The sequence below is a fragment of the Hemibagrus wyckioides genome, linkage group LG24, assembly GCF_019097595.1.
Source record: "Hemibagrus wyckioides isolate EC202008001 linkage group LG24, SWU_Hwy_1.0, whole genome shotgun sequence".
Taxonomy (NCBI): Eukaryota; Metazoa; Chordata; class Actinopteri; order Siluriformes; family Bagridae; genus Hemibagrus; species Hemibagrus wyckioides.
Genome location: NC_080733.1, coordinates 3416753 through 3441544, shown reverse-complemented (window position 1 = coordinate 3441544; position 24792 = coordinate 3416753). Strand labels below are relative to the sequence as shown.

General features: G+C 40.3%; 2 protein-coding genes across 2 annotated transcripts; one reads left to right on the top strand and one right to left on the bottom strand.

Moving 5' to 3' along the window:
* The first annotated feature begins 234 nt into the window (after positions 1–234).
* nsmce1 (NSE1 homolog, SMC5-SMC6 complex component) lies at positions 235–12238 on the top strand. Its single transcript, XM_058378125.1, has 8 exons — positions 235–389; positions 2951–3107; positions 3216–3337; positions 3443–3520; positions 3661–3807; positions 4145–4261; positions 11556–11682; positions 11758–12238. The coding sequence occupies exons 2-8, from the start codon at positions 2990–2992 to the stop codon at positions 11853–11855; spliced, it is 807 nt and encodes a 268-aa protein (XP_058234108.1). The 5' UTR covers positions 235–389; positions 2951–2989; the 3' UTR covers positions 11856–12238.
* Positions 12239–12729: 491 nt separating this feature from the next.
* kdm8 (lysine (K)-specific demethylase 8) lies at positions 12730–18767 on the bottom strand. Its single transcript, XM_058378124.1, has 7 exons — positions 18077–18767; positions 17772–17944; positions 17311–17443; positions 17168–17215; positions 14364–14513; positions 14182–14274; positions 12730–14071 (listed from the first exon to the last, which is right to left on the bottom strand). The coding sequence occupies exons 1-7, from the start codon at positions 18524–18526 to the stop codon at positions 13907–13909; spliced, it is 1212 nt and encodes a 403-aa protein (XP_058234107.1). The 5' UTR covers positions 18527–18767; the 3' UTR covers positions 12730–13906.
* Positions 18768–24792: the final 6025 nt, after the last annotated feature.

Below are 24792 nucleotides of genomic sequence, written 5' to 3'. Positions count from 1 at the left end.
CCTAATCATAGGAAAACTTTAAAAAACTTTAAAAAACACGTAAAAAAATACTTTTTTCATATTTAATATTTTTTAATATTTTTTAATATTTTGTTGGAACTTAATAAATAATTTATATAACGTAACTAAGAAATAATAATTCACTTCTGCGCTTGTGTACAGGAAGCTATACAGGAAGTGTGAATTTTTAGGCGACGTGTGGCCTCATTCCAAACGAGTCGTTGAGTCCTAGATTTGTTCACTTCGTAGGGCACAAAAGTAACACTTAGCACGCACTATGTAGAGCCCTCTGTGTGCTAAGGAAGCCATTTTGGATTGAGGCCGTGTGTTAGCAGGCGGTAGAGCGCGGTCTATTGAAAACATCGGATGCTACGTTATAAACTTCTGCCGTAAGTTAACCGATTAAATCTCTTTAGCTTATTCACCTGTAAACATCTATAACACGTGAACATGGTTTTCTGCATGGAGGTGATATTACTATTGATACAAAACATTCAGCTAGCTTGGACTAGCCACAGTGGAGAGTGTTATATCCTGTAGCTTTTACTCAGTGGTCAGTTTAATGTCAGGTTTTAACTCATGATTCCTTCACTGGAGACTGAAATAACTAACTAGCTAATACACACACACCTACACACACACCTACACACACACACACACACACATATGTAGGTGTGTGTGTGTATATATATATATACACACACACACACACACACACACATTTAAGTAGAAGCATGCAGTGGTGATTTCCTCATCTCAAACTATTTATTGAAACAAAAACCAACAACAGTGGTGGGTATACCACAACAAAAAATGTCAATGTCTCAATAATTTGTCATGTGCCCTTGACCATCAATTACAGCTTGACAACGACGTCTCATGCTGTTCACGAGTCGACTTATTGTCCACTCTTCTTGAAGGGCGGCCCTCAGGTCATTGAGGTTCTGGGGTGCAGGGTTACGAGCCTCTACACGGCGACTCGGCTGATCCCATAGGTTTTCTATGGGATTCGGGTCTGGAGAAAATGCAGGCCACTCCATTTGAGGTATCCCATCCTCCAGCAGCCGTTCCCTAATGATGCGACCTTGATGAGCTGGAGCATTGTTGTCCATGAAGATGAAATTAGGCCTGTGTTGTTCATGCAGGGGCACAATGACTGGATTAATGATGTTATTCAGGTAGTACTGGCTTGTCACTGTACCATTCACAAGATGTAGGGCAGTTCTGTATTGAGTGGACACACCTGCCCAGACTGTAACACCACCATCACAGTGGCTGATGCATCACGCTCTCCTTGACGTCTCCAACATCGTTGGCGGCCATCATTTCTGCTCAACGTGAATCGACTTTCATCAGAGAACAGCACTGAGGCCCACTGGTCCCTCGTCCAGCGTAAATACTCCCTGACCCAATGCCTGTGCCTGGTGGTGTGGTCAGGTACCCTTGCAGGTCGTCTAACACGCAGACCACGCTGATATAAACGGTTTCGAATGGTCTGACGTGACACTTTGGTGCCTCTCACCTCCCTTAAATGTGCCTGGAGTTGAGTGGCATTCATCATCCGGTTCTGCAGGGCACTGTTCACAATGAAGCGGTCATCAACGTGGGATGTGGCCAAAGGACGTCCACTTCTATGCCTTTCTGTGACTCTTCCAGTCTCTCTGTATCTCTGTCACAACCTGCTGATGACACTCTGTGACACTCTAAGCTCAGTGGCCACTTCCCTCTGAGAACATCCTGTTTGAAGCCTCACAATGGCGAGGTTCTGTTGATCAATTGTTAGGTGTGGTCTTGGTCTCATGATGTCAAAATGTGAACAGCATGATGAAGAGGACTGTTTAAGTACCAATTCTAATTGAACCAGAAAATTTATTGGTCGATTCATGGATCAAACATCAGTGAGCCTTGGCCGCCCATGACCCTGTTGCCGGTTCACCACTGTTCCTTCCTTGGACCACTTTTGATAGATACTGACCACTGCAGACCGGGAACACCCCACAAGAGCTGCAGTTTTGGAGATGCACTCAGTTTGAGAATATTTTGATATTAATTAAGTACATTTACAAGTAATTTTCCAAATCATAAACAGTGAGCATTTATGTTTATATAAAATCCAAAATAGCTCAAGAGATTCAATAAGATAAACAACATGTACTACCGGTTCATCATGTTTTAAAAATAAATTAATAAATCTACCAATTCTCCAAATAATTTGATAAATCAATCAAAACATGACGAGGTCTGTGGCAGTGCCTGAGGCGTCAATTAAACTGAAATAGAGCTCCAAAGTCGGCTAAAATGCCCCACTTTCACGTTTGACTCCCATGGTGCTTGAAAGCTATTGAAGAGCTCTTATTAACAACTTATTAACTCTTATTGTTGTAAACCTTTCTGGTTGATCAAAACACCTCAGCTTCACTGAAAGAATCAGGAAAGTAAGAGAGAGATTTTTTTAAAGGGAAAAGAAAAAGATAAAGAGGGTTTATTGCACACAGAAAAACATCCTGGACACACCGTAATGCAAACATGAGTTAAAAACAGTTGACTTTTATACTGAGGTGTATGTTTAAAGGAAATAATCAAGAAAAACATGAGCGGAACAAACGAGGGAACAAAGACCAGATACGTACATATCATGAGTAAGAAAAATTCACATTAACTCGATCTTAAATTATTAAATCATGTATCTTTCATCAAATAGTCGGTATAGATTTTACGGTATGACGTGGTTGTGTAACTCTATAACCTATAATATATATAATACGTGTCGGTCATTTCATTTCGACGTAAAAATGTGAAAATCTAGTATGAAGACTTCAAAAAAGAGCAATTATAAATATTAAATTCTAGAGCAATATAAAGTCACATTACACAAAAACTGAATGAAACTTGCATTTTGTTTACCACCTCTACATTTCTTCATCACCTGCTTCCTCTTCATTTTTTTCAGTTTATCTAATTCCCGTCATAGAGCAGACGATCCAGCACCATGTCCCGGCCCATGGGCGACAGCCATAAGCGCTTTTTACAGACCATGATGAGGAACGGTATAATCAGTAGTGTTCAAGCCAAGGCACTTTATCGTCATTGTTGTGAGACTCACGGAGGTGTGTAAGTTATAATCTGTGTTGAAATACAGAAATCAACCATCTTTCATTTGTTATTCATTTAGAACTCATTTAACAAGGTTTATTTTTGTGGTGTTCCTCTTGTAGCCCATTATCTGCCAGATAAGTTGGAGGAATTCATCGACGTGATCAATACTACTCTTCAGCCCATGTTCATGCACATTAGAAAAGGCTCGTCGGAGGAGGATGGAGCACAGCACTACGCCTTGGTCAGGAAGAGGTTTAACTGTGTGCGATTAGGCTTAGCTGTGAAATCAGCATGAGGAGAGAGATCATACTTCGCTTCTTATCTTATTTCTTTTTTCTCCATACAGGTGAACATGGCCGAAACGGACATCACCAGAATGTCTTCTGATTACGCCGATAACGAGCTGGAGCTGTTCAGGAAGACGGTAAAAACTTCTGCTTTCTGTTGTCTTCGTCTCTCTTACGATAAAAAATACAGTCAGTGAAATTCTTCTTATTTACACTTCACTCACAGATCTTTTCTTCTCCTCAGCATAACCCGTTGTCTTTATATCTTTTTACTCAGATGGATATGATTTTAGACACAGAGAACGGTATCGTCTCTTCCACCGATCTCCTGAATTGTGCCGATCGTCTCCAGACAAAGAAAATGAAAAAGAAAGAGACGGAGCACGTGCTGAATAAGTTTGTCCAGGACAAGTGGTTAAATGAGGTATAACTTAAGACTTGATTCAATTATTTTATCCTTCAGTCATAGTGGAAACATGCTTTATTTTCATACGTCTAGCAAGTTAAAAACAAAGAACTGTATTAGATACCCTACAGAAAAAAATAATTTTATTTAATGTTGCCGTTAATTTAGTTCAAATATGTGATCATTTCTATTTTTTTGTCAGCCCCATAGCAAACAAATTCATTGCTTTATATTAATTACAATACATTAGATTTTTATGGAGGGCTAAAGAGAGAGCTGTATAGGATGACTTGTAGAAACAAATTAAAGGTGAAGACTGAAATGATTTTTTTTTGGGTGTGTCTGTCTTTCACAGAAACAAGGTGAATACACTTTAAGCACTCGCTGTATCATCGAGATGGAGCAGTATATACGTAAAGTTTACCAGGACCTCATCAGACTGTGCTACGTGTGCCACAACATCGTCTTACAGGTGAGCAACGTACACTATATTGCCAAAAGTTTTGGGACACCCCTCAAAATCATTGAATTCAGGTGTTCCAATAACTTCCATGGCCACAGGTGTATAAAATCAAGCACCTAGGCATGCAGACTGCTTCTACAAACAGATGGACTTGTCTGCCAGGAGGAACAGTACATACCGGTACTTGCTTAGTTTCAGCGAAAGGAACTCTTAATGCTTCAGCTTCATACCAAGACATTTTGGACAATTTCATGCTCCCAACTTTGTGGGAACAGTTTGGGGATGACCCCTTCCTGTTCCAACATGACTGCACACCAGTGACCAAAGCAAGGTCCATAAAGACATGGATGAGAGAGTTTGGTGTGGAGGAACTTCACAGAGTCCTGACCTCAACCTGATAGAACACTTTTGGGATGAATTAGAGTGGAGACTGTGAGCCAGGTCTTCTCGTCCAACATCGGTGCCTGACCTCACAAATACACTTCTAGAGGAATGGTCAAAAATTCCCATTAACACACTCCTAACCCTTGTGGAAAGCCTTCCCAGAAGAGGTGAAGCTGTTATAGCTGCAAAGGGCGGGACAACTCCATATTAAACCCTACAGATTAAGAATGGGATGTCATTAAAATTCATGTGCATGTAAAGGCAGAAGTCCCAAAACTTTTGTCAATATAAGTATATGAGCTAAATGTTACTAGGAGCATGAGGTGAAGCTTTCCAGTCTTCTAGATCATTCTGTAAATGACACTCAGTAGTAGTTTGTGCATTTTGCTGTAAATGAAACGTCTTCCAGATTACATGAGGTAACGGCCCTATAGACATGTTACTGCTGCACAATTATTGAAAATGATTTTTCAAAAAGTCGAAAAAATCAACAGTAAGTTTTATTTCATCTTGGGTAAATCTTGATGGTCGCAGTGAAGCTGTAGTGGATTTCCCAGGTGATGATGGAGGACTTCACTCTGGATAGGATTCCAGACCATTTCAGAGCACCATGTACATTGACTCATTCTTTACTAGGGGTAATTAAACATGGCAAATCTGCCTCCTTGCTTGCTACACATTGACAAATCAGACAAACTGGAACAGGTAGGTATAGTTTGTTAATGCAATTCTTACCTCTGATTGAACGAGACATCTGTCACTCAAGATATAGAGGACGTCCAGCAGGCTGCAGCAGTAGAAAGCTGAACGCAGCTCTGTTCTTATAATAATAATAATAATGCATTTTATTTATATAGGCACCTTTCTGGTCACCCAAGGTCGCCTTCCAGATAAAAGATAAAACAAGATAACTTTTATAAAGATAACGTTGAATAGTAAGTGATTAAAACAATATTAATGAAATAGTGTCATAATTTAAGACATTTGATAACAAATGACTTGAATGGAGATTTAAGTGCAGCCTTATATCATGTAGGATAAGCGCTTCTGAATAAATGGGTCTTAAGGTAAGATGTGAATTTGGTTGGAGAATCTATGTTACGGATTTTTTTGGGGAGAGAATTTCAAAGACATGGAGCAGTACGGCTGAAGGCTCTAGAACCCATGGTGGTCAAGCGGAAAAGGGGTGTAACTAGGAGCCTTGATGAAGAAGAGCGAAGAGTGCGAGAGGGGGTGTAGAACTGAACAAGCTCCGATAAGTAAGAGGGAGCGAGATTATGAAGTGCTTTAAATGTGAGGAGGAGAATTTTAAACTATTTGATGGGGTATTTGATGGGGAGCCAGTGAAGTTGTTGAAGGGTGGGGGTAATGTGATGCATTAAGGGTATTTGGGTTACGATACGGGCATCAGAGTTCTGGATAAGTTGGAGTTTATGTAGGAGTTTTTGTGGTATAGGCCAGTTAGAAGTGAATTACAGTAATCAATATGGGAGGTGACCAGAGCATGTATAAGAGTTGCAGCAGTGTGTGGGGTGAGGAACGGGCGAAGATGAGAAATGTTGTGTAGCTGAAGGTAACATGATCTGCAGATATTGTTTATATGGGCCTCGAAGGACAAAGTGCCATCAAGGATGACCCCCAGGTTTTTGACCTGAGGAGAGGGAGAAACTGAGGAACCATTGCAGGAAAACCAGTCCCAAGAGGAGAGGAAAGGTCAGATGCGTATCATCCATGATGTAGGTGTTGGTGGTCACCTTGGAACTGTGCCACAGGTACGTTACTTGGGTCTTGGCCTTGGACACATGCACCTTGCCATCCGCCATCACAAAGTGTTGTTGGTGATCCTGGGGTTGAGTCAAGGCGTTCTCTCTTCCTAGACTCCTCCAGACACTGTGCTGCATCAGGGTGAAGGAACTTCCTGTGTCTATCACGGCTCAAATTTCCTTCTTCGCCACCTGCAATAGCACTTGGAGATGGGCGGGTTTCTGGAGCTTGCAGTGGTGTGGTTGAGCCAGGGTAACCCCCGCTAGCTCTTTGTGACCTCGGCTACCGGGTTTGTTGAGGGGCCCCTTTTCTTTAGGGTTCAGCTTCCCCACTTTCTGCCAATAGTCCTTGGCCCCTAGGCAGTCTTTCTCCACTCGAGTGCCCACCTTGACCAGTTGTTCCACCGTGGTTACCGTTCCTCTCAGGCATCCTGCGACCCTGGGGTTGATATTATTTAAGATACGGCTCACCAGCTCTACCTCAGTAATGTCCGCCTTCCACTTGAGACAGACAGCATGGTAATCATAGGCAAAGTCTCTTAGTTTTTGCCCCGGCTGTTGTACCATGGCTCTGAGTTTCTCCTCCACCTCCTCAAGGTAGTCCTCTGGAAGAAAGGCATAAAGGCCTCTTTGAAGGTCTTCCAGTCTTGGACTTTGGCTCTCTCCGCCTTCCACCAGCTCAGTGCAGGTCCCCTCAGTACAGTGCTCAGTGTTCCCAGGAGCTCAGCATTGGGTAAGGGTCGGACATCGAGGAAGTTTTCACACTGCTTCAGGAAGTTGAGGACGTCTGCGGTTTCTGCTGCTTCGCCAAAGGATGGAAAATCGAGACGCACCAGAGGTTTCGCACAGAATGAAGAAACACCAGGCAAGCTGTGAGACGGGACAGTTAGGGGTATGGGGGTCTGCATAGACGGGTCCAGGGTAAACCTACGGTCTCGGCCAGAAGAGACTGGAACACCAGAGGGAGACGAACCAAGTTGGGAGCGAATGTGCTGTATGGAGGGAATGTGAGGTGTAGTGGGGGTCAAGGCCTGCAGTCTATGGAGGGTAGGAGTGCTAGTGGGCCTAACCTTTTTCATTTGCATTTCCCACTTAGCGTCCCTCCTGAGAAAACAATCTACCACCGCTTTCTCCAGCTTTTCTAGGGACTGCTGGAAGATGTCCTGCAATGTGTCCAACTTGGCTTCCACTGCATCACTTAAAGCGGCTACCCTATTTAAGGTGCTCTCCATAGCCCATCTATATTCTGCCTCTAGGGTCTCAACATGATTTTTAATGTCCACTAAGTCCCCTTTCAGTAACTCAATCTCAGTTTGCATTGATTGTACATACCCCCCATCAGTAACAGGTACATCAGCATTTTCATCATCATTATCTTCATCACAGATATACAGTGAACTTAATAAAGATGTTATTTCAGATGTAGGATTACACCTAGTCACAAATGGGCCTGCAGTAAAATCCACAGCCTGATCAAGAGAGTGATCTTCAGCAGCACAATCGGCAGTATTAACATTCTCCATACTGGCATCCATATTTCACCAAAAGCAATAATAGCAAATAGTAGCAATAACAATAACGGTAATAATACCAAAAATAAGAAACAATAACAGTAACGCTGAACAATCCCCATACGGGCCACCACTATGTAACGCTTGCCTCCTAGAGGCCATGGCTACAACTTGCTACGGGTCAGGTAACAGCGTGAAACAACAAATAAAATGGCCAAAACCAAGATAGATGTTCACTCAAAACACCGTGTATTAGTCATAAACAGCAATAACATATATACACAAAAACCCACTTCCCCAGTCTCTGAATAATCTCAGTCCTTATTTACACAATATACAACTTTAAAGCACTCTTTGGATCGGTCTCACCCGTATTTCGTGCCAGGGTGAGCAGAACCGGATCAATGAGCCGAACACGGATAGCTGGCCAGCTGTAATCTTCGCGAACAAATAATCCAATTGGACTGCAGACGAGGAATTCCGTTCAGTGGTGATGATCCTGCTGCTTCAATGATCCACTTCAGTCTACGTTTTTATTTTATCTCCTTTTTTTTCCGGAGCGCTCCCTCTTGCCAGCTTTTTCCCGGCATATATTTACATTCGTTAAACCGATATATATATATAAACAAATGTGTGTAGCAGTGCTACATACTGAATTTTCTGAAGATAGAGCCAAGAGGGAGAAGATAAATGAGGAACAGAAGGGGACCAAGGACAGAGCCTTGGGGAACACCACAGCTGACTGGGAGAGGCTGAGAGCAGAATTTTTTTAATTGCACAAACTGGGTATGGTCAGAGAGGTATGAAGTAAACCAGACGAGAGGGACGTCAGTGGTGCCAATTGTAGCTAAACGGTTTAATGGAATCGAGTGAGAGAGAGTGTCAAAGGCTGTGCTCAAATCTAGCAGGACAAGGATTGTTAATAGTCCGGCATCAGCAGCCAACAAGAGGTCGTTGGTAGCTTTCACCAGAGCAGTTTCCGTACTATGTTTAGTATGGAATCCAGACTGAAATGATTCAAAAAGGTTATGGTCACTGAGGTGAGTGTGAACCTGTATTGCAACTACTTTTTCCAATAATTTAGAAATGAAAGGAAGATTTGAAATGGGACAGAAATTGAGGTCATTAGGATTAGCACCAGGTTTTTTTAAGGATCTGATTAATTGCAGCTGTTTTGGGGGATGAAGGGACAATGCCGGAAGATAGAGAGGAGTGAATAATTCGAGTTATGAGAGAGGAGAGTGAGGGCGTAGAGGCTTTAACCAGCTGGGTAGGCAGAGGATCGAGCTGACGTGGAATATTTAGACTTATTAATGAATTCTGAGATTTCAGATTCGGTGTGGAGTTTAAAAGAGGAGAAAAGAGTATGAGACTGGTCAGCAGATATACTGTGAGGCAAGCTGCGTGGATTATTTGATGAATAGGCTAGCTGTTTATGAATTTTAGTGATTTTGGCATTAAAGAAGGACATAAAAACATCACACTGAGCAGTGCAATACAGGTGGGGTGGAAGTGTGTCAGATGGTTTCAGAATACTGTTTACAGTGGAAAACAAGACTTTTTTTTTTTGTTCCCTTCACCAGATGCAAGCAGCTTATTGTAGTGAGCAGATTTAGCTGAAGTCAGTGCGCTTTTATAGAGAAGCACATGCTCGCTGTACATTTCTCTGTATACAGTAAGTCCAGTTCTTTTGTACAGGCGTTCCAGGCGACGGCCTCTGACGAAGCTCAGGAGTAAACCAGGGTGCAGACTGAGCAAAGGAGACAGTTCGGGTTTTTAGAGGTGCAATAAGTTGTAGTAAGATACCAGGTCGTCAGGGGTGGATAGATGGTCACTGCATGGAAGATTATTGATTGCAGTAGACAAAGTGAAAGGATTCCTTACATCATTATAGCATTCCTTACATCATTTAATCTGGAATAGTTTTGTCTACATACCTGCATTCTTTAGGTGTGTTTCAGACATCGCAGGCTAATCTTTATCATGCACTATCAGTATATCCAAAATCACGGCTTCCTCAAAGTAGCATTGAATGAGCTCCCTGTTCTCCTCGCTTGCCAATGGAAATGTTTGTTACTTTTGTAGATTTAAAGTTGCACTATCGAACGTACAATTCCTTACTGTTTGTATATCTTGTGTGAAAGATGTTTCATCCAATCAGCAGTAAGAATTCCATTCACAAACTATACCTACCTTTCTGGTTTGTCTGAATTGTCTTTGTGTTTTCAAATTTTGTTATTTTGTTTTTGGATTTATTTTGTTTTCGGTTTTTGTTTATGGATTTATTTTGTTTACAGATTTATTTTGTATTCGGTTTTTGTTTATGGATTTATTTTGTTTACAGATTTGTTATTTTGTATTCGGATTTGTTATTTTGTATTCGGTTTTTGTTTATGGATTTATTTTTTATTCGGTTTTTGTTTTCGGGTTTGTTATTTTGTTTACGGATTTGTTTTTTCAATTTGTTTTGTTTACGGATGTGATTTTGTTCTACACTTCTCAGCCACTGGATTCAAGATTCAAGATTCAAAGAACATATTTTAAGAACATTATTGGAAAAAAATTTAAAATAAAAATGGTATGGAGGAGAACGTGTAGAGAACCAAACACAGGAGCGGCTACCTCAGTGTTTCCCAGTGCGACACAGAGCCCCCCCCATCAGGGTCCAGTCTCTGACATATTACAATATAAACTCGTGCTGTATTCAAGGCTCAGTCGCAATGTGTAATACCCTGCCTACAACCGGTAAAAAAACACACTAATCACACCCTCAATTTGCCATTTCAACACATCAGCTTCCTTCCCCAGTAACATTTCACTTTTCAGTTCTCTACTTTTAAATGAGTTTAGAACAGTACTGGCTTTAGATCGGTTAAGATGCAGCCACACTAGATGGTTAAATCTATGACGCTGACTGCACTAATCACTGTTTTGACAAGGAGATCATCAAGATTAGAGTTATCACTCAGACTAGTGATTTCCGGCGGCAGTTTCAGTCCCACATGCTGCAGGAATGTTTGTAGGTCATTACAGTAGACCAGAAACAACAGTCTGTCAGGCCTGTAACTGTGAAGTGCAATTAAAGTAGCTTTTTATGAACTTTATGTGCAAACATAAGATACGCTTTTGCAGAGACATCCATGGTTTTCCCCTTTTATGATCTGAGGCAGGAAATGATGTCATTACAACTTGCAAATTACCGCTCATGTTTACACAAGTCACTACAAATGCAGCACTAATTCAAGTTTCAGTGTGGACCTTTCCTTTAAAATAGCATTAATAAATAAATCTTTAAAAGAAAAACCTCATATAATACTTATATGTAAATTTCCCATTGGGATGAATCTCTCTCTCTCTCTCTCTCTCTTTTATATATATATATATATATATATATATATATATATATATATATATATATATATATATATATATATACACACACATACATACATACATATATATATATGTGTATGTATGTATGTATATAGTGTATATATATATATATATATATATATGTATGTATGTATGTATGTATGTATGTATGTATGTATGTATCTATATCTATATCTATATCTATATCTGTTCAGTGTTAGTGAAAAGATATCCTGACGTTTCTGTGAATAATCCTATCCTTCATATCTCCAGGGCCAAATCTGTGAAAACCCTGATTGCGGGATCAAGATGCATTATTACTGCGTGGCCAGATATTTTAAAGGACGCATCGATCCACATTGCCCTTCCTGCAGTATCTTCTGGGCTCATGAGATCCCCGGTAAGAGTCTTTATTACACATGAATCTAAAACAAAAAACAGTAAATGTTAGTAATTGTTTATGTCACTCTGTCAGAAATCCAGTCAGAGCCACAAAGCCAGTCTTCATCTGCGAGAGAGACGGCTACTCCTGCACCCTCCACGTCTACCACACGCCGCTCCAGGAGGCTGTGATGAAGCTGCATCCTCATCTCAGGGCTGGAGTGGAGATGTAAATGTGATAAATTCAACTGGTTGTGTTTTATTTGCTTGTTTTTAAGAAATATGCTGTACAGGATGACCATATAGTTAACAGGAAAGGGAAAAGTAATTGCATTATAGATATCCTGAAATAATAAATAAAAATGAGACCCAACTGCTGTAGGGAAGGTCACATAGACTTTGAAAGAATCTGGAAATATTTAGAATAGTAAAATAATAAAATTATTGGATTATAATTAAACTCAAATGTTCCCACTTTAATATTTTTATGCCTTTAATACAAATATGTATATTGTTTACACATGTTGTAGTAAAAACATTTTTAAAATGGATTATGTTGCTGGATGTTGTTGTAAACTGGCTTCAGTAAACATAAAGGACTTAAATAAGGATATAATTTACTGTGTTTACCCGAGAGTACTGTATAAAGTTCCTCCTGATACGGATAAACAGGAACATCAGGCTCAGTAATTAAAATGATAAACAAGTGACATTTATAAACATCCCAATAATTAGCTGAGAGGTTGTTAGTCTTATTAGAATGTGGAGTTCAGGTGTAGGATCTAATCCTGAGACTAAATGTTAGAGGGAGAGGTGTGTATGATTCTCACAAACTGATATAAATGGAAAGAGCAGTGGTTAAGATAATGATCTGAAGGTTGTGATCTCAAATTAGCGGTAAATCCAATAAAGTCTGGCATTATAACCCTTTGCCAGGTTTTTTTGGGGCGCCTTGGAGAACCTGGGACATATTTGATAGATTTTCTGTTTGTTTTAATCTTTTACTTTTTATTTTTGTAGCATCTTGGTTATAAAACATATTTGGAATTCAAACCTCATAATGCTGAAGATTATAGGGGAAAAAAACCCTTTTACATAGTAGGTGAGAGATAATTTGTGTGTGTATTCATTGTTCTGTAATTGATCTCATAAATTTCCCAGATCAGCCATAACATTAAAACCACTGACAGGTGAAGTGAAGAACACTGATGATCTCGTAACAATGCCACCTGCCAAGGAGGAGTACAAAAGTATTCCAAAAGTTCTGGGACGTTGGCCTTTACATGCACATGAACTTTAATGACATCCCATTCTTAATCCGTAGGGTTTAATATAGAGTTAGCAATAAACCGTGGAATATTTAGTAGTGAGGAAATTTCTGATTGCACATGTAGCAACCTATCACGGTACCACGCTTGAATTCACTGAGCTCCTGAGTGAGACCCCTTCTTTCACAAATGTTTGTAGAAGCAGTCTGCATGCCAATGGTGCTTGATTTTATACACCTGTGGCCATGGAAGAGATTGGAAGACCTGAAGTCACTGATTTGGAGGGGTGTCCCAAAACTTTTGGCAATATAATGTATATTAGGCAGCAAATCAGTTCTTAAAGTTGAAGTGTTGGAAGCAGGAAAAATGGACAAGTGTAAGGATCTAAGGTCCGGACTGTGATTTCTAAACGACTGGGTCAGAGCATTTCCAAAACAGCAGGTCTTGTGGTGGTGTTCAGTGATTAGTACCTCCTAAAGAGCTCCAAGAACAAGAAAAACCGGTGAACCAGCGACAAGGTCACGGACACCCATCTTTTCCAATCCTGTAGAAGAGCTACTGTAGCACAAAATGCTGGAAAAAGTGAATGCTGGCTCAGATAGGAAAGAGTCATATCATGAAAAGAGTTCAAGGTCTTGACTTGGCCTCCAAATTCCCTAGATCTCAACAAGATAACAAGTCCATGGAGGCGCCACCTTAGATCTTACACAATGTCATGGATCTGCTGATAATGTCTTGGTGCCAGAAACCACAGCACACCTTTTAGAGATCTTGTGGAGACCTAGATAACACTACACAGGTGCTTTTAATGTTATGGCTAATTGGTCATGGCGAATTGTAGGTGGGGGGGGGGATGATATTTGACCTGTAAATGGAAACCTTTAACTTGGAAAATAACTTCTACGATTTAAACAGTGCAACAATGAAAATATTTATTTATAATCCTGTTAATAAAATATTTACAGAGGGTGAAGATCATGACCACCAAAAGCTAACGGAGAAGCTGAGCTCTAATGAGCGTACGTAATGCCAGTGCTGTCTGGGGATGAACAGAACTTCACCAGGCTCAAGCACACACTCCTGATAGGAGGCTTTGAGGAAGTCTGGGAACTGGACCACATCTGGGTTTTCAACATCCACCTAGAAAGGGGAAACATCATCAAAACACACATTTAGTAATCTGTTGTAGGGTGGTATCATGCCTGCTGTATAAGGTTGCTTTTAGAGATGAACAGGTTTAGAGTGTGTACCTGGCTGGTGTTGTACAGAAGCTCAGACTGATGCGGATAAAGATTCTCACTCTCCTCAGTGCTATACAGACGAATGTACTTGCTCCCAACCACCTGTTAGTCCACAAGGAAAGAAATCCCTTGGTGAGTTTACAAATACTATGTGTTACAGAACATCAGGACAGACAGTCTCGAACATTAACCTGAGCCAGAAAGTTTTCCTCGGGATCCTGATGCAGAGGAGAGATGGTTCCTCCTGGACCGAACCAAGCATTAATCGTGATGTTGTCTTCGTCGCCTTCTCCAAGGCAACAGTAGTCAGGGATACGGATGTCTTCTTTCAACTCCGGCACCTGGAAGAACAAAGCTTACAGTTAGCTTCGTATTCTAATGAGGCAGAAAATCAGAATTACACCACAGTGTTCACGTCTCTTCAAAACAATAAACAAGAACGCAGTCAGAATGTCATCACTGTGGCACTACACATGACCAGGTCCATCAATATTCAGAGTCTGAAAGTTATTTTAGCTGACCACCAAAGCATACTGGTGTTGAAATTAAATAATAAACATTATCTCAAAGTGCAGACATTCAGCTTTCATTTTTAATATGTTTAATACAGTAAATCCTTTACGGTCAGTGACTGCCTTAAGTCTGGAACCCACAGACGTCACCAGAAGCTGGGTTTCCTTCCTGCTGATGTTCTGCCAGGTTTTTCCTCCAGCTGTCTTCATTTCCTGCTGGTTCCTGAGGGGTTTTCTTATGTTCAGTTTTGCCTTCAGCAAGTGAACTGCAGCTCAGTTGGTTTCAGCTCAGGTGATTTGCTTAACCATTGAAGAACAATTTGTTTGAAAAATCTGCTCTGTGAAGCTCTGTCTGAGCAGATACCATCACCCTGAACACTTCACAATTTATCCTGCTGTTTTTATCAGCACTCACATCATCACTAAACACAAGGAAACCAGTTCCATTGGCAGTCATACACACCAACACCACGAGATGAGGGGGATGTGGTAGCTTAGTGGTTAAGGTGCTGGACTATTGATCAAAAGGTTGTAACTTTGAATCCCAAGTCCACAAAGCTACCACTGCTGGACCCTTGAGCTCCAGCCTTAACCCTCAATTATATAAAATGTAAGTCGCTCTGGATAACTGGATAACTTCCCATCGTTCTGCTACGAGTTCATCTTTCTCTCATCTCTCCACAGGATGTTGCTCCAGAACTGTATGGACATTTACTTTTTTTTCCTATCTCTAATCTGATCCTTCTGTTTTTGAGGCTTGCTAATAGTTTTCATCTTGTGGTGAGGCCTCTATTTCCTCTGGTGAAATCTTCTCGTGATTATTAACTTTGGCACAGAGACATCCACCTCCTGGAGGATCTTCATGATGTAGATTTTACTTGACCCGGGAAAGAAGTCTTGAAGAATCCACCACAGTTTTCTGTTTGTCTTCAGGCCTGTTAGTGATCCTGAGCTCATCAGTGTGTTCTTTCAAATAGTAGATTTGGCCAGACCCAATGTTTTCTCTCTCTCGGGTTTGTTTTGATTATTTTTTCAGTCTAATGATGGTCTGCCTCACTGGCAGTCAGAGCTATTTAGATATTGTACTGAGAATTAACAAACAGATTCCAAATGCAAATACTTTATTAAATCAACTCTACACCTTTATCCGTTTACTTATAATGAAATAATCATCCAACGAACTTTGTTCCTCAATTCAACACCTGTATCCTGTGGTAGACAGCTATACACACACTGAACAAATTATAAACGCAACACTTGTTTTTGCCCCCATTTTTCATGAGCTGAACTCAAAGATCTAAGACTTTTTCTATGTACACAAAAGGCCAATTTCTCTCAAATATTGTTCACAAATCTGTCTAAATCTGTGTTAGTGAGCACTTCTCCTTTGCCGAGATAATTCATCCACCTCACAGGAGTGGCATATCAAGATGCTGATTAGACAGCATGATTATTGCACAGGTGTGCCTTAGGCTGGCCACAATAAAAGACCACTCTAAAATGTGCAATTTTACTCTAGTCAGTATCTGGTGTGACCACCATTTGCCTCACGCAGTGCAACACGTCTCCTTCGCATAGAGTTGATCAGGTTGTTGATTGTGGCCTGTGGAATGTTGGTCCACTCCTCTTCAATGGCTGTGCGAAGTTGCTGGATATTGGCAGGAACTGGAACACGCTGTCGTATATGCCAGAGCATCCCAAACATGCTCAATGGGTGACATGTCCGGTGAGTATGCTGGCCATGCGAGAACTGGGATGATTTCAGCTTCCAGGAATTGTGTACAGATCCTTGCAACACGGGGCCGTGCATTAGAAATTCTTTGGTTATGCAAACTGATTGTTGCAGCAGCTGTCCGGGTGGCTGGTCTCAGACGATCGTGGAGGTGAAGATGCTGGATGTGGAGGTCCTGGGCTGGTGTGGTTACACGTGGTCTGCGGTTTTGAGGTCGGTTGGATGTACTGCCAATTTCACTGAAACGCCTTTGGAGACGGCTTATGGTAGAGAAATGAACATTCAATTCACGGGCAACAGCTCTGGTGGACATTCCTGCAGTCATCATGCCAATTGCACACTCCGTCAAAACTTGCGACATCTGTGGGATTGTGCTGTGTGATAAAACTGCACATTTTAGAGTGGCCTTTTATTGTGGCCAGCCTAAGGCACACCTGTGCAATAATTTGAGAGAAATAGGCCTTTTGTGTACATAGAAAAAGTCTTAGATTTTTGAGTTCAGCTCATGAAAAATGGGGGCAAAAACAAAAGTGTTGCGTTTATAATTTTGTTCAGTGTATATAGACATATATACAGACACACACACACACACACTATATATATATATATAAATGAAATAAATAAAATATATAATATAATAAAATAAAAATGACACCAACACTTGAGTTCATATAATTACTTATGCTTATATAAACATTATGACACTAAGTAGACGAGCAGGACGAGCCAGATCGCTAAAACAAAATGTCACCTGATCAAAAAGCTGATGCTGAGCCAAGTATCCTGTAGCAGCCTCCCTCTGTAAACACACATACACACACACACTGCTTTATAACTAGCCACAGTGATTTTACACCTAAACACCATCATAGTATATAAACAGTAAAACCGTACTTGGCCTAAAATGTAGCGGTCGATGAACTCATTGACTGTAAGGAGCTTCTGTGACCACTCTTCATCAGTGTACCTGGATCCCAGCTCGACAGGAACCGTCCGGCAGCCTGCTACTGCTTGCAGATACTCTATACTTAGAAAAAATTAGAAGCAGAACAGTTCAGAACACACAGAGCAGGTTTTAAACATTGCAGAGTAACAGAGGAGCATTTAATTCATTTCCTATTATTGGAATTTATTAAGACAATGTGGAGAAAATTAAGAAGGAGAACCAAAACAAACCAATGAATTAAGAAAAATAAAATGAATCATTCAATTATGACAAAAGAAATGTTGATGATATTATTATTATTATTATTATTGTTAGTAGTAGTACAATTTCCTTTCTATCACTCACGTCTGATCATATACACACACTTAGAAAATTATTTAACACTTGTACCATTTATATACTGTAGTACCTCCAGGTGTGCTCTCTGAAGGCAGGCCAGTGGTCGATGATTCCCTCGAGTATGACTGGTATTTTTGGCTCCAGAAATTCTGAGCGGAAACTTTCCAGAGCTGGGCATCGAACCCTCTGTACTGACAGTCCAGGGTTGATGATGGGCTTCAGGATGCACTCTTTCCTAAGTTTCTATTGACACAGAAAAACAGATGTGAGCATACAGCATACATTCTTCTGAGATCTGTCTATTCCAGTAAATGAAATGTGACACCAATCAAAAATCAAGAAGATCAGGTATCTCTATGTAATCTAAAGGATCACCTTTGGACAAGGCTGTTCAATGTCCACTACTTTGTTAGGAATCATCGCTTTATTTTTCAGAAATGCTATAAGTCTTTGCAGAATATTATCCATGATGGAGGCGCCCATGAGCAGACCCATGTCACATATCTTTATGGCATCCTGGACCTTGTCTCGTGATGATTCTCCTTGACATGTTCCTACAGCTTTAAACAAACAGCCGTAAGAGTAGACACGTCTCCATTCCTTGTCCACATCTCGCCATGTTCCCGTGTTGAGCTTCTCCCAGGAGTAATCAATAATAACCTGGGCTTTTTCAGTACAGAAGGAGTTTGATGAGGCGTACAGCTCCTTCCTGTTGAGCTCCAACATCACCAGGACACTGGGTTCAACTACTTCACCAAACACAAGGGGGAAATCGGTTTCATTTGCAGGCAGCAGTGCCATCACATCTCTCCAAACGTGAGCCATGTCTCCCGATGAAGAGTTTTAAACCTCAGTAATGATGAAGCTGTGTCTCTTTATGGCTCGTGACTCTAACCATGGCGTTCTCTATGAGCGTGTTCATCACAAACTACGCACACTTTACAAAAATAATCATTAACACGCACTAAACCTTCGAACAACCGGGTGTTCAAATCTTCCGAGTGACGAGTGTGAAATTCATTCATTATTTTATTTATATTTATATATATTTAAAAAATTCCGATAAACATACCCACATAGACTTTCTGCGCTACATCAAAACCCGTCCGTATAGAAACCTCGACAGTACACACTGCGTTCCTACTGCCATTTTCCTCCCTGATTGTATATACCATATCAGTTAAAACCAGATTCTGAAACAATTCTGAATATTTTATCATTACGGTTTTTCCTCACTTGGCTTAGAGACCCCATTTAAACCTATTTTAGACAGATTATTTCTGTGGCAGTCATGACTTCCTAGTTAAACTAATATATATTGCCAGGGTACTAGAGCCCATTCCCATCAACTCACTGGACCATGAAGTTGGGGGAAGCAGATCTCAATTTATCTTTTTCTTTCCCCATCAACACGAGAACACGGTCATTTACCTTCTAGATGACCTGTGAATTCGAATTAAAGGCTTTCTGAGGCATCCAGGAAAAAGCCTCCAGCACATGGAATGAGTTTCATACTGGGCGAGGTTGAAATAAATACCCACTGACATTTATAGCTTAATCAGATTGATAGAGTGTCACATGGAGGCCTAATCATTTTAAGATACTACTTGCATATTGTATACAGGCCAGAGCGTTTATTAAGCAGTATTAAATATTTACATTTGCTAAAGTTACAGATGCTCTTTTTTTATTTAAAATGATAAATCAATTGGAATATTTTATTACTGAATTTGTTGTTGGTTTGTGAGTAAACCAACTAAGGTGGCTGTGCAATATATATAAGGAATCACTAGCAAGTACTAATGACATATTGTATTCGTTTCTGTTATCCTAGAGTATTCCAGAAATCCCATATAAGCCACAGAAAAAAGACTAAAAAGAAAGGAGGAAAGGAAATATTTGGAAAAGGAGCTTTATTGGTATAATTTTGGGCTTCAGAGCCCTGGATCTGTCCGGATGTCTGACTGACAATCCTATATACATTTAGCACTTTCTCTTTACCTCTCTCTCTCCCTCTCTCTCTCTCTCTCTCTCTCTCTCTCTCTCTCTCTCTCTGTCTCTCTCCCTCTCTCTCTAAACAATAACACCGGTTAAATATTGCACATCTGTAATCAACTCTAAAGCACGTGACCTTAGAATAAGATGGATGATACAATTAAAAACCAAATACTTGATGAAATAGAATAAACATACAAGGCATCAGATAAACAGATAGCTCAAAGCACCTCTGATGTACAGAGCAGTTAAATAAAAGAAAGAATAATTAAATTGATAAGATAAACCATACAGATAAATATTTTGGAATATAAAATAATAAGCATAAAGAACGTTAAAGGCACAGCACTGGAATAAATAGTCCGTTGTTGCTTTGATGGACAGGAGATTCCCTTCATATTTATCCTCTATCATGTTTCTCAGAGATGTTACAACAATAAGATGATCGTGGAAAGGAACAGGCTTTGTAGCTTAGAATTAGAACTAGGACTAAGCGAGTGCTTCATCCAGGCTTCGCATCCTGGGTGTTTCACACATTGCTTTGACAATTATTTTCTAAACTGTCATGTCTCAGTATTACCTGTCTGCATGCGTCATGCTCAGGGTTTACACAGTAGACCAGGAAGACAGCAGCATCGATAACACCAGTGTCACGTCATCTGTGATAATGTGTTAGCTCCTCTGACACCTGGTGCTGAAATTCTGACAAGATGTTAAGAAATGCAAGCACTGGCAAGCAAGGAAGTGTAATTCTCTATTACATGTGTGTCTGAGTCTGACAAATGAACCACTCGTGAAATGCCTATAATGTCGTGGGGCAGCTGGAAACGCTGACTCGACAGTTCAGTACTTCTCTGCCCTCGATGACTTTGCCTGTGTTTGAGATAGACAGTCTTGGCTTCAGGTGGTGTTGCACAGCATGTGTTCTCTCCTCGCTTGCTTTCTCACCTTTTAACATAACGGATGAAAGCTGCGCTTTTGGCTCATGACATTATTATCCTATTTATTGCAGTTATTTGACATGGTTCTGAGGCGAATTCGAACAACTTCTCATAATAACAAGGAGAAATTCTCGCTAAATGATTTGTGTACATGGAATTTTGATAAGGATAAGGACTGATTTTTCTGCTTGATTTCATAATATAATATGACATAAAGTCACACCAGTAGTTCATGTATTAAATTTGTATTTGGAGTGTAATACTTTCAGGGGCAGAATTTTAGTGCTGATGTAGAGAAATGAGCTAAAGAGCTAAAACTGACCCAACACACAAGAAACACAGTGAGAATGAGGAGGAGCTTCTTCCTATCTATCTATCTATCTATCTATCTATCTATCTATCTATCTATCTATCTATCTATCTATCTATCTATCTATCTATCTATCTATCTATCTATCTATCTATCTATGTGTTTTGGGCTGAGTGGCATCTCTAAATTTTTTATATTGTGTGTGTGTGTGTGTGTGCCCCGTTATGGACTGGCATCTCGTCCAGTGTTTCCCCCTGTATTTTGCCCCAGGTCCTCTGGGATAGACTCCAGGTTCCCTGTATCCCTGTGTAGAATAAGTGCTACAGAATTTGGATGGATGAATGAATGGATGGATGGATGGATGGATGGATGGATGGATGGATGGATGGATGAATGGATGGATGGATGGGTGAATGGATGGATGGATGGGTGAATGGGTGAATGGATGGATGGATGGGTTACCCAAACCCAAGTGCCATGCTGATTATCTGTATTGTAGGAGTGTAACACAATGCTACTATCTGCATCTGTATCTCTTCATTGCTCCAATCATCTATACCTGTATCTGGATTTAAACCTGAAGTGGGCGTGGCCTAAACCAATAGAGGTTTTTCTTCCATTTTTTTGGTTTGGTTGTTGAATTAATTATGAATCCTATCACAGTGTTGCTGGAAACTCTGGATGAAAATCCAGACATAGAAATCCAACACTGTAATGTACCTAACCACTGTGACCCTGTGTAGGCAGTTGCTAAGGATGAATGAATGAACATTGTAACTGCTTGTTCCTATTTGACTGCTCATCTGCTCACGCATGAACATGACCATGTTTTGTTGTGTCTCAAGGGAATCAGCTAGATGCCTCCTTAAACATTTAGGCAAGAAAGTGTTCTATTTAAGCAGTAACTCATGAGCAAGAACGCAGTTATATGGAATATCACTACAGCCCTTAGCTAATCACAGCCATGCTGATGTTCAGTACTGTCACACTGATGCCTCCAGAGGTGGAAATCAAACCCAGGTCTCTGGAAGGAAATACTTATGTTCGGCCCAAATGCAGGATAAACAGACTGGGAAATTTATTTAGAAAAGGTAAACAACAAAAAACACAAGGATCATCCACGACTACACTAAACAACTTAAAATACAAAAACCAAAGGGCATCACGGGACAACAACAAAGGCGAAGTGATGTGAATAATACAAAACAGGAAACAGAAAACAAAGACTCAGCAAAGATTAAAATAAAACAACAGGGGGACATGACAGAGGATGGAGCAGGGCAAACACATGTGGAAATACAAAACATAAACAAAAGCACATGGCACAAATAAATAACAGTGGCATAGAAAAAACCCTGGCAGATCTCCCTCTGGTGGTCTGGCAGGGAACTGTCCAAGCAGTCTGGGCACGACTGTAAGTTTTATATCCCTTTTTATAACTGCTCTATAGACAAAATCGTTATACAATGTGGCCAAATGTTTAATTTATTTTTCCTCCACTAGCAGAAATAGGTCCTCAAGAAACTACATTGATTTATAGCACATTGGCTAGCTGGCTAGCTAGCTCACATTGATTTCTACATTCTCTTTAATGATGCTTTGGGTGAAACAGTGTTATTTCTTTTCTTTTTTTTTCATCTTCAACTGACAAGCTCTCATATGTCTACTGTAGTAACAGTTTCGGACCAGGAAGAGGAAGTTTACATGATGAACACAGACGAGTGGAGTGATGCACACAGTGTAATGTCCCAGTGCAGTTATAGGAAATATAAGCTCTCCAAGAACACAGCTGGACCAATCAGAATCATGGACCAGGATCAAACTAAGTGATATATTAAAAACATAAGATTAACAGTGTGCCTCCTGTTCATATCTGTGTCTGTTTATCTCTTACATTCTTTATCTGAATGATGTATTTGCCCTCAGTCACGTCCCTACAGTATTATTACCAAAGCTGGCTGTTTCGTCGCTCCTCTATCCTCAGCAGCACACATTCACGAGTTTCTTTATTACAGCCATTATTTTTACACAAAGCTCTTTAATGGTTTTCAGATCCCTTTTTTCTTCTTTCTTCACTAAACCCTGGAATTTCACTGCAAAGTGCAAACACCACATGAGACTTCAGCTCCAGTTTTCGACTTTAAAAAAAAAAAAAAGAAGAAGCTTAGACTTAATTTACGCTCGGTCAATTCCAGGGTTCGGACAAAGTAGTGAGGAAATAAAACCTATGTAAATATAAATACTGTGCATTTTTCATACTCTATTACAAACGTGGAAATATCCAGCCAAAAAAAAGTATTAAAAATGTCACTTGAGGCAATTAAGCTACTGGTATGTTTTCAGGTGAAAGGTAACTATTAATATTTATTTAAAAACTTTAAAAAATCTAAATTATTTTGACATTTAGCCTGAAATCATTTGCCATTCGATCTCTATAATATTCACAGTTAGCTAGACTTGCTAGCATAGCCAATTATGTTAGCTACTAGAATCAATGCTAAGCTAACCTGACATTATCAAAGCAAACAGGCTAACTTAGTTACATTTAGCTAATGAGTAATGTTTGCAAATTAGCTAAATTTACCTCAACATGAGTTTAAAAAAAGGACTTCATATCATGTGTGATAGAAAAATATTGGCGAGAATCAAGGGGAAGGTGTACAAGACAGTGGTGAGACCGGCCATGCTGTATGGTTTAGAGACAGTGTCACTGAGGAAGAGACAGGAGTCAGAGCTGAAGATGTTGAGGTTCTCTTTGGGAGTGACACGGTTGGACAGGATTAGGAGTACATCAGAGGGACAGCTCATGTTGGACGTGTGGGGGACGAAGTTTAGAGATGGTTTGGACCTGTTCAGAGGAGGGAGAGTGAGTATATTGGTAGGAGATTGTTGGACATGGAGCTGCCAGGCAGGAGGCAAAGAGGAAGGCCAAAGAGGAGGTATATGGATGGAATAAATGAGGATATGAAGCTAGTGGGTGTAAGTGTTGAGGATGCAGAAGATAGGGATAGGTGGAGAGAGATGATTTGTTGTGGCGACCCCTGAAGGGAAAAGCCCAAAGAAGAAAAGATGTCTAAAACAGAGGTAAAACAGACACCTTATTCTATCCGAGTCTATGCTTACTCGAGTAAACTGAAACATTTTCCTGAGACAGAACCAGCAGCTCATCCTCAGGTTCCACATGTAGTCTGGTGTATTATCTGTCTCTAAACACACAGTAAGCTACAGCTCTAACTACATTGTGTAGCACGAGAAGATGGTGGATGGTGAATGTACTTTGAAGGTATTCAATTTGAAGAATACTGAATAATAAGTGAAGTATAAATGAGGAAGCCAGAAGTGATGGTGGTGAGGAAAAATATGAGGAAGAAGTGAACCTCATCCTCATGTGAGTGACACCGGAGAGTAAGATCATTTCTCATTTCTCTTCTAGATCTGTGTACTATATGATCAATTCATTCTACTTTGAAGATGAAGTCTGTCTTGTGGAAGTGATGAAGATCTGATCACTGATGGAGGCTTGAGTGCAAAACTCTTCATATCAACTGCAGTCCAAAGTCATCTCCATGGTTTCTCATCTCAGTTTTACCCTCCACACTAATCTCATGTAGCTCCAGGCTGGTCATGTGCTCCATCTTCAGGAGCAGTGATGAGCAGAAGTAGAGCATCAGGATGGATCAGGTAGGTCCTCAGAGCAGAACGGTTCAGGATCACTGGAGGACATCTGCTCAGTGTCTTGTGTCTCCTGGATTTCAGCATGCATTTTCAGTGCTGTATCTTAATATATTTAAATCAGCTCATAACACTTCACTTACTGCAAAATGTCATTTCTTTCTAGTTTCTAG